This window comes from Macrobrachium rosenbergii, chromosome 2, assembly GCF_040412425.1.
Source record: "Macrobrachium rosenbergii isolate ZJJX-2024 chromosome 2, ASM4041242v1, whole genome shotgun sequence".
NCBI lineage: Eukaryota > Metazoa > Arthropoda > Malacostraca > Decapoda > Palaemonidae > Macrobrachium > Macrobrachium rosenbergii.
The window spans coordinates 85,140,648-85,150,778 of record NC_089742.1 but is presented as its reverse complement, the minus strand read 5'-3'; the positions used below and the strand labels follow the sequence as shown (position 1 = coordinate 85,150,778).

At 36.1% G+C, this 10,131-nt stretch overlaps 1 protein-coding gene across 12 annotated transcripts in view; it reads right to left on the bottom strand.

Moving 5' to 3' along the window:
- The window catches only part of LOC136848840 (mechanosensory protein 2-like), a 704,506-nt gene that overhangs the window by 195,563 nt on the left and 498,812 nt on the right, over nt 1–10,131 (bottom strand). The window contains exon 2 of one of the 12 annotated variants that reach the window (XM_067121672.1): nt 774–3,052. The exons of 10 other annotated variants lie outside the window; for them this stretch is intronic. In XM_067121672.1, the coding sequence (XP_066977773.1) occupies nt 774–873 (100 nt within the window). In that variant the 5' untranslated portion in view covers nt 874–3,052. The remainder of the gene's footprint in view (nt 1–773; nt 3,053–10,131) is intronic. One more of the 12 variants, XM_067121683.1, reaches the window with a different exon arrangement.

The window sequence follows — 10,131 nt, the reverse complement described above, 5'->3', positions numbered from 1 at the left end:
CGAATGCTAGAACGATGCATAACAAGAGGCGACTTATACAACAGCAACAACGGAAAGGATACTGAAGCATTTGCATTGCATTTCATTTCAAGGAGCCAGGTCCAGAAACACAGAGAGGTCAGCCCGCGGGCAAATCCTCCAAGTTCAAGCGCATTTCACATCTCGTAACCATGACCTTCTTTCAAGGTTACGAGCGAACAGCGTCATGATTTAAGACCTCTGAATGTGTTTCATACCGGTGGCAATGACTACTGAATGCACACACCAAGTTATCACCATCATTTCATTTTCCAAACGAAATCGATAATAAAAATTCCAGGGAGAAAAATTCATATCAAATTCATATTAAAAATGCTATGATACAAAAATATCCTGGGTTAAATATTAGTAAAAATATGTCAAGATCATCACTAAGAAGGGAAGGAATAAAAGAGCCTATTAACTATTGAAAAAAGGTAAAAAATAGGTTAACTACTGAAATGGCATATGTCCACCTGTGCGAAAATAAGTGTTTTGTTTTGATCTGATCTGAAAATGAGGTGGTGGAAAGGGTGTGGGGGCTATTATACCATGGGTGGGGAATCATTCTTTGAAGTGTTCAGTGTCACAATTATAGTATTTGTGAGAATAAATTTTGGGTGGGAGCTGGAGCAAGGTCTGTTGTGGAAAATTTTGACGGGTTTTATCCTGTCTTTGAGGGGTGGGAGTGGGAGTGGGAGTGGGAGTGGAGTGGTAGAAACATGTAAGAGTCTTTGATCTTTTGAATTACTTACGAAACATCACGTGTAGCTCGTAGCAGGATGAAGATTTCCTTGTGGTGTGGTACTCCATGCAAGGGGCCCTAAGATGGAAGACGACGCATACCTTTTTCATATAGCCTGAGTTGTTATTTCAACTTGCACTACAAAACACACTTAGGTGGGTGGTTGGGGGTTGGGCGGTTGAGTTGGTGTTGGGGCGGGGAACTGAAAGGGGTGATGCGTGACAGGAGGGAATAATTATCAAGACACTGGTGAAGACAGAGGGGAAGGGCGAGAAAAAAAGAAAAAGGAAATACGAAAAAAGGAACTCGAGATGAAGTATGAGGAAGAAAAGTGAAAGGAGTCGGGCAATGTGTAAAAGTGGGTGTCGGTGTGTTTTACTGGGAAATGAAAAAGTGGGAGCGGTCAAAAGGAAAGGAATATATTTCAACGAGGGTAGAAGGGTGCTTCCGCTTGATGGGGAGTAGAGGGTGAAAAAAGTGGTTTCGTCGGGTGAGCGGTGCTTTTGGGTATGGCGGTATGGGAGGGGGTCTATGGTTCAAATGGTGGAGGTGGAGGTGGAGGTGGAGGTGGAGGTGAAGGCGACTTTGATGGCTCGAATGAGGAGAAACTGTTGCAATGGAGAGCAGCAGATGCTCTGTTAAGGCATCAACTGCCTCAGGGCATAGCAGTTTTGGTGAATCGTTTTGGAGAGCTTTGGTGAGAATGGTGCTTTCATAATGCTTTGAGTATTAAAAAAGGGGGGCAATTCAGAGATAAAAATACTAAATAAACACTTTGATCAGGGAATAAAGAAGAGGAGGAGGGTCTGCAAGCAAGATTTTCTTTAGTCTTACTCTATACTTTTTCAAGATTCACGACTTCATGATGGAAGAGAATCAAGTAATCATAAGAGCAGGAACTGATGGCATTCCAGCAAAATTCTTTCTTTCACTGAATATGGAAAAGTTGGTACTAAAACAAGATTATTTGAATGCTGTAATAGAAAAAGTAAATTGGGAACAAGACACTAATAAATGCTATAACAATTGCTATAATTATGGTAATTATAATAATAAACCTTAAAAACCTAAAAATTCTTCTAATTCACGATTCCAAAGGATCACAAGACTTTTAAGAAAGATTCCAAAACAAGGTTCTCAGGGATTATTTCAAACAGATGAACAAGATTCTTAAACAATGGATGTTGCTGAAAATTGCTATTTCTCCAATGAGGGTTCAGAACTGAAATACACCTTTCAAAAAGAGAAAGGTTAACTTGATTAGATATTATGTCTCGCAAATGACGTGATGAGAATATTTACAGAGAGAGTGTGAGGGCGGGAGGTGGCGATTATGATAAACGAAAGTATGCCAAATGACGGATGATGATCACACGATGCTCTTGTTGCCAGAAAGCGGGGAGTGGGTGATGAGTGGGCGTCTTGTGCTTGTCTTGTGCTTATGAGGTGTTTGTGATGTCTGGACTGTCAATGGATGGCTAATGAGAAGGTTGAACCTAAAAATAAAGTGTTCTTAAAGGGGTTAATGATCTCTTTCTGTTTTTTTTTTTTATCGGAAAACTCGGGGACTATTTTCCTCTCCTTTACCTTTTTCTTTTCTCAAGTTATATTTATCTTCACGTACAATCGGTCTCTCTTTCTCTCTCTCTCTCTTTCTTTCTCACTATTGGCTCTTTGAAGCCTTTAGCGACTAGCGACGAACGAGCGAGTCCTTCCCGATCGCTAGTCGTTCTCTTGTCGCTTCCAACCTCCTCGTCATTCCTGTCATATTGCCGTTGAGCAAAAGAACAACAAACGACAACGACAACAAAAACTGTAAACAAAACTCTGGCTCACACTCGACTGCCTTCAAACTTTCTTGAGCAACGGTCCCGTCATCTTTCAAGAGGGATTCTTCTTTTATCCACTCTTTCTTTTTTATAAAGGGGGAGGGGGTTTTCTCCTTTGGGGCTCTGGGTGGGGGGGAGATAATGGGGAATGAAAAACAAAGAAAAATAAAAAATAAAAAAAAACGAACGCCCGCCCAAAGACGAGTCAGCCAGTAACCTTTAGGAGGGGGCGAGTCATTGGGTCACCCACATGGTTGCTGATTTCCCGAATGGCGACGAAGACCGAATGGTATGTGAGGCGATAATGAAATAATAATAATAATAATAATAATAATAAGTGTGACAACAACAATGTGATATAATGAGATCGGTGCTTGTATGGCTCTCTGATGGTGGGGCACACTTAAGATGGGCACTGTCCCTGTGTCATAAGAGATCCATTAGCTTTGGCTTCTTAGACCTGCAAAAGAGAAAGAGAAAGAGAGAGAATAATACAAGACAAATACACACTGGACGCTCTATTCATCCACTACAGAAATGAATGAGGTCGCTTATTCATCTCTGAATGACTCCAAGAAGCCTCATCAGAACAATCTTTCGCCAAGACTATTATCACAATCACAACTACTACTACTATTGACTAATATCCTTCTTCACCGAGTTCTTTGGATTCGTTCCAGTTTTGAATTTTTCTCTTTTATTTTGGTTTGTTGGTTCCACGAGGGGGAACAGAACAGAATAGCCGCTGTCACGTCTCGTATCATTTTTTGCTTTTTGGTCGGTTTTCAAAAGCCCTCCACAACGCAGTGATGATCTCGTTACGCTTATTTTTCTTTGCCTAATTATTTAATCAGTGGGTATTATCAAATTTCAGGTACCTGATACTGGAAGCTGAGACTACACGCTACATATATATACTGTATATATATATATATATATATATATATATATATATATATATTATATATATATATCTTATATATATATCTATATATATATATATTTTATATACATATATATGTGTATATTATTATTTCTATATATACATATATATTTATATATATACATATGTAAATACATATATATATATATATATATATATATATATATATATATATATATATATATATATATATATAGTGTTCATTATTTATATATATGTTATACATACATACACATACATACATACATATATATATATATATATATGGTTCCTTTGCGTAATTTACTATGATCAACCGTATGATTTACGTAACTTTCTTTTAATTAAAAAGAATTAGAAACTTCAAAAACAATATGTTATTACACGATTAGTTTCACATTCTATTACAAATACATGACATGAGCAATAATAAACACAAAAAAATAAATAAAAAAAGAACCTGGAGGCTTATTTTTAACAAATCCTCAATTAAAAATTACACGCCTGCCAAAACTGTCCTTGGTTAATAAGGGATGAGCGAAGAATATTTGAGGCGAGGGTGAAGCCTCAAAGCAGTCGAAATTCTGGCTCGACTTCGTCAGTCGAGAAAATGTGATATGGGACGAAGTTAAAAAGTCTCTTTTCTTATGAAAAAACAAACGGTACATCAACCTGAACTTTCTGGTGAATATTCGGCGCATGAATATAAGAGAAATAAACGGAAGAGCAAATTACTTGATAACGTAATTGACTCCAGAGTTCCAACCAGGGCTCTGCGTAGAGTTGCATTTTCAAAAAAACACGAAAAAAAAAAAAATAGAAACTGATAATTTTAGTTTTCGGTAAACGACAACATATTTCTAATTTTTATTTTAGGACTAAAGCAGCAGAATGTTTCGAGGATACTCTAGATACAAACATGTAATTTCTGTAAGAATGAATGATTACGCTATAGATGTTCATGACCATTCATTAGCGTCGTGATCATATGAAGTAGATCATGTTTCGAAACCAGCGCTTTTGCTCAGGTAATGGTGGGATCTCCTGAAGATTTATTTGCAATATTTTCACTTGTTCTAAATGTCTAGAAGCTAAGATGGAAGTATGATAAAATTGGCTTAACAGCATTCGGAATATTCCACATTTTGAATATTTCGAATGCTATTCAGCGACCACTTCTCAGCCAGCTACTCAATTCGCACCCCGCAATCTGAAAGACTTCTTGATAGAAAAAAGGAATGCTGTCTAGTTCCCTGTGTTGAGAAAAAAGAAAGGCAGCGAAAGCACAGAGGTGTTTCGCCCCAACGACCAGAATCAAAACTAGGGAAATTGAGGACAAGGCAAAGACTTATCTGTCGTAGCAACATTAATGGTCAAAGATGTTGTATAACAAAAGAATTCGAAAAACATTAATTTTTCGATCATTCGAATCTTTTTATACAAAGCATGCCTTCACTATGGGTTCCACCGCTCACTATAGTAAGCTGCACTTTGGTTTACGATATCTTTCCAAAAGGCTGACCTGTTAAACTAAAAAGAACATATAAGTCTTTGGAAAGTTCTGCATAAATAGCTATAGTAACATATAAATAAAAAACTCAATAAGTAAAAAAAAAAAAAAAAAAAAAAAAAAAAAAAAAAAAAAAAGAATCCGATTCTATGACGAAAATAAAAAAAATACCACTAAATCTCATCTAAGTTCTTGTCGACTGCATAAGAGGCTCACAATTTAACTAAAAAAATTTTCATCTTTTTATTAGTTTCTTACCAATTATTTATGGACGCAAATGAAAGTCAAGGAAGCTTATAACAATAATGCTAAAATATTATATTAAAACGAAAACAAAGGAAAGTGCAAGGGTTAATGTATAAACACCCTACTTGACAAAAATGAAAATACATTTTAAACTATATATATATATATATATATATATATATATATATATATATATATATATATATATATATATATATATATACAAAATCACCAAAAATGTTTTTCCCCATTACAGTCTTTTGGGATAAGATGGTACGCCCCAATCACTTTTCCATCACATAATGTGACCCCACTACATTCGACTAATTCCAGGTACATAGTCAACTGTTAGGTTAACAAAAGCAAAATGAGCTTTTAACGAAGTATGCTTATCCGTCCGTTCTCGCCTAAGATTCTCAACTTCCTCTACTGGTAGGCAAGAATATTATATATATATATATATATATATATATATATATATATATATATATATATATATATATATATATATATAATATATATATATATATATATATATATATATATATATATATATATATATATATATATATATATATATATATATATATATATATACATACATATATAATGTGTGTATGAATATCTGTAGCACAAAAAGGTAAACTTGATAGAATATGAATTACCGATAGAAATTGTTCAGAGAAACAAACACAATTTTGGATTAAAAAAACAAAATTGCACGGACCGCTTAATATTCTTATCACCCCAGACCCTAAAATGATAAAAAACACTAATAACTTGAAAAAAGAAAATTCCAATTATCCGGGAACGGATGGTAAAAAAAACACACAAACAAAAAGTAGTAATGGTTCGAAAACCTAAAATTCTAATTACCCGGAAACATAAAATTCCAATAATGCAAGTAATTACGAGAAAAAATGAATGAGAACAGATTGGAGAATGCGACCTTTCAAATTAACTACGGGGAAATGGATATAGATTGCGACGGTATGGTAATTATCTCGTAGGGTAGGGATGTTAACACACCAACTACAAATCCCGCGAGCAGGTTAGCTCACTCAGCAATTCAAAAACAGCATTAGAATATCGTCGTGGGGACCGGTCTGGCCGTACAAAGGCAGCTGCCCCGGGATAGAGGGTAGGGGGAGGTTTTGGTGTTAGGGGAAGCCAAGGGGGAACGGGCTGGATCGCTGAGGGGATATGATATTGTGCCTCGCAACCGGGTGTGGGCTGTCGTCTGATTCTGCAGGGAATGGGGCCTGTTACCGAAGTGTAGGTCTTCACACTGGTGATGGACGCGACTTCCATGTTAGTAAATCTTATGAAATGGGGATTAATTGCTGGGTGTAAGGACTTGAATATACAGCAGAGGCCTTGCGTATGAAGGGAAATTTGCTGCGGCTGCACTTTAGAAAGCCGCCCAATGCTACCATGAGAGTCTGGTATACGTGCAGAATGTTGGGAATCAAGAATTTGTGAAGTATTCCAGGCACGTAGTAGAGCTTTCAGTTGCCGGTGTATGATACAAGCCACTACCCACTGGTTAAAGACGCATTAGAATTTACAGTCAGATGTTATTCAACATGGGGTGTAGAGTTAGATTTGGGTCACGAGGACCCTGTGCATATTAGATGCAAATAAAAAGAAAACATGACTTTAAGGTACAGGACTGTTCCGAGAGTAAAGTAATCCTATATTCTTAACGAATCTTTTGGTCTTATGACAGAGATATGAAATGCAGCAAAAAAGCTGCTAATTTGTTGACCTTTAGAGAGTGGCAAATGATACAGGTTACTCTTTCTGCTAAAAAGAACGCTGCGAGATCTTTTCATTAAAGTCGATCTTAAGCTCGACTTAACCTGTGCTTGTTTGATCAATTTTAGTGTATAAGATCACAGGATCTGGAATCCCACAAGGAAAGTATGCTTTTGGTTTAGTTTGTTTGTTTAACTGTTCGAAAGGAGGCTTACCCAGGAAGCAACGTGGTTTTTATGTTTCGAGAATTTACCGTAGGGCCTCGTGACTGGCAAAAAGTGGTTAGGTTTTGGAAAAGACGGGATGAAAAGCTTTTGGGAAAAGGGACCCGTTGGCGTGTAGAATCCTCAACTTTGGCTGATGACTGCGGTATCTGAACGTTCCTGTTTAGGCTGGTTCGAAAATATCCATAACTTATCGAATAACCAAATGATATTCAGTCCTCTCTTCTATAATGTTGTCAGAGTTAAGCTTAACTGATCCATCATGAGAAATTTATATATCAATGGGAGGATCCAGATTTACTATGCGGTCTAGCAAACGATGACAGAAAAACCACAAATAAAAGCTAACTCTGGTTTTGAAAAACTACTTCACACACTTATTGCATAGCAGTTTTTTCTACAGCTGACACGCTGCCAATTTGTCGAGAATCTCAATTGAACGATCGCTTTAATGGTCTCTGTCGCATGCGGGCCAACAAATATACCCAAAATAGGAGTTGACCTGTTACTAACTTCGATGCATCTCAGGATTTGCATCACTCACAAAATAATTAATCAAACCTGAACAATATGAAAACACTTAAATTGAATATGCAAGGGAATACACACACATATATAAATATATATATATATATATATATATATATATATATATATATATATATATATATATATATATATATATATATAACGCTGGCTTTTACTGAACACTTATTGTTGATCATTCAACAGAATATTCATAACCATCATATATTCTTAATATGATGCTGGGTATCTTAATTTATTTAATTAGAAAACAAAATTAACAATATTTAATTCAAACCCCTGTATCGGCAATTGTTGTCAGAAAACGACCATGTTGTTTACAAAAAGTTGCTGACCAATTATTCATGCCGTAGTAAACAAAATCCAATCAACATTTATAGACATAATATTATTTTTGTTAATTTAAAAAACATTGGGCAATCATATCTGATTAATGCATATAAATATAAATACATATGAATACACACACACATATATATACTATATATACATAATTACATATATGTATGTATATGTATACATACATATATATAAATATATGTATATATACATTTATCATATATATAAATGTTTTATATTTATATAAAAAATAAATATACATATATGTATATATTATAAACTCTCATGTTGATTGTCTCTTTTGTACCATGTACTGTTCCGATTACCAACTCTGACTACGGTCTTGAAATGACCGCTCAAATCTTACGCTAGCGCGCACACGCGTGAGCACTAGCATAAAAAGCACAAAGAATGTAATATAAAATTCAATTGAAGATCTAGTTGAAGTAAGGACGTTTCTAATTTAACCGCAAATGATTAATACTGCATGGCAATGCTTTATGCATGGAGACGAAAAACAGAAAGTTGAGAAGTGGACATGTAATTCTTGCAGATGAGAGGTAACACCCCCAACAAAAAATGTCACTGTATCTCAATTATCGATCCTACAGGTTTTTTTTTTTTTTTTTAGTTTCGAACAATTTCCTCTCCAGTCATTGTTGCAGTCATATAACTTCTGATAGAAATGGATCAAAATTTGCTGCAAAATGCAAAAATTCTCCATACATTATTAAATAGCATTAAGGCGCTCATTCCCTTTTTGCAGTAAGGCAAATCAGTCTTATGCTGCGCAGCTCAGTGGAAATGCGACTGTTAAAAGTCACTGCTTAAAAGTAAGTGGTTTAAATCAAAATAAAAAATATGATCACTTGCTTGTCTGTCTGTGTGCGTGCGTGCGAGAATGTATGTGAGTACTGTATATCAGTGGACCTTCCAAGAAATAAACTTGTGTCTGTGACATCAGTGCTGTTCAGAGAGGAGGAAAAAGCGTGCTTTAATTTAAGGAGCATGTGCCCACGCACATACTTGGCAATGTGCAAGTGCGCACATGTTTCACGGGCACCCCGCAAAATGCTAAAATGCTGTATGATAAACTGGAAAAAATACAGAGAACACATCAAGCAACGACTCTGGTGGCAATACACACAAGAAAACACGAACACAGTCGAGGATATTAAAAAAAAATTTTAATCATTATCTGGCACCACACGCTGCACAGTCAAACAACAAAGCCATAACAAATAAAGCAGTGGATTCATAAAGCAAAATTTTAAAATAGAGACCGGAGGAGGACAAAGAGGAAAGTGAGGAAAACGCATAGAGGGAGAGAGTGAGAGAGAGAGAGAGAAAGAGAGAGGGAGCAGGCTGACCAAGCAACGGTCCTTATTAAACCAGCCGCCCATTTACTCAAGAACTTTTGAAGTCCCCTTCTGGAGCAAACCCCTGGCCCGCCTACATCTCCCTTTTCCCGCCCACGCCTACTTACTCCCTTTGTCTGCGCATTTAACATTTAGCTTTATTGGGTGCATAAGAGTCGAAATCTTAAGTGAGAAATGCAGTGACATACAGCTAAAAGCTGAGCATGCTTCTTTGGTGTTTGGCTTAAGGAACGTTAATTCCTGGAAGCTATTTCATTTAGCAAATCATTGATAAAAATATATGCATATTATCTATATATGCATATATCTATGTTTAGCTGAATCATTAAAATTCCAATGTTTATCATCTCATTTACCTTCTCGGTATGCAGAAGTTAATGATTGGCCAATTAGTTAGCTTTAATTCTTTAACTTAGTGCCAAATAAATAACAATCTCTTGTCGGAACGTAAATGGAAATGATTACTCATAAGACTTTCGAGATTTAAAAAAACTTCCTATACACAGAGAGAGAGAGAGAGAGAGAGAGAGAGAGAGAGAGAGAGAGAGAGAGAGAGGGCAGGTTCGAGGTAGAACGGACATCAAGTAACAGGGGCACAGGAAGAATGAGAGGGAG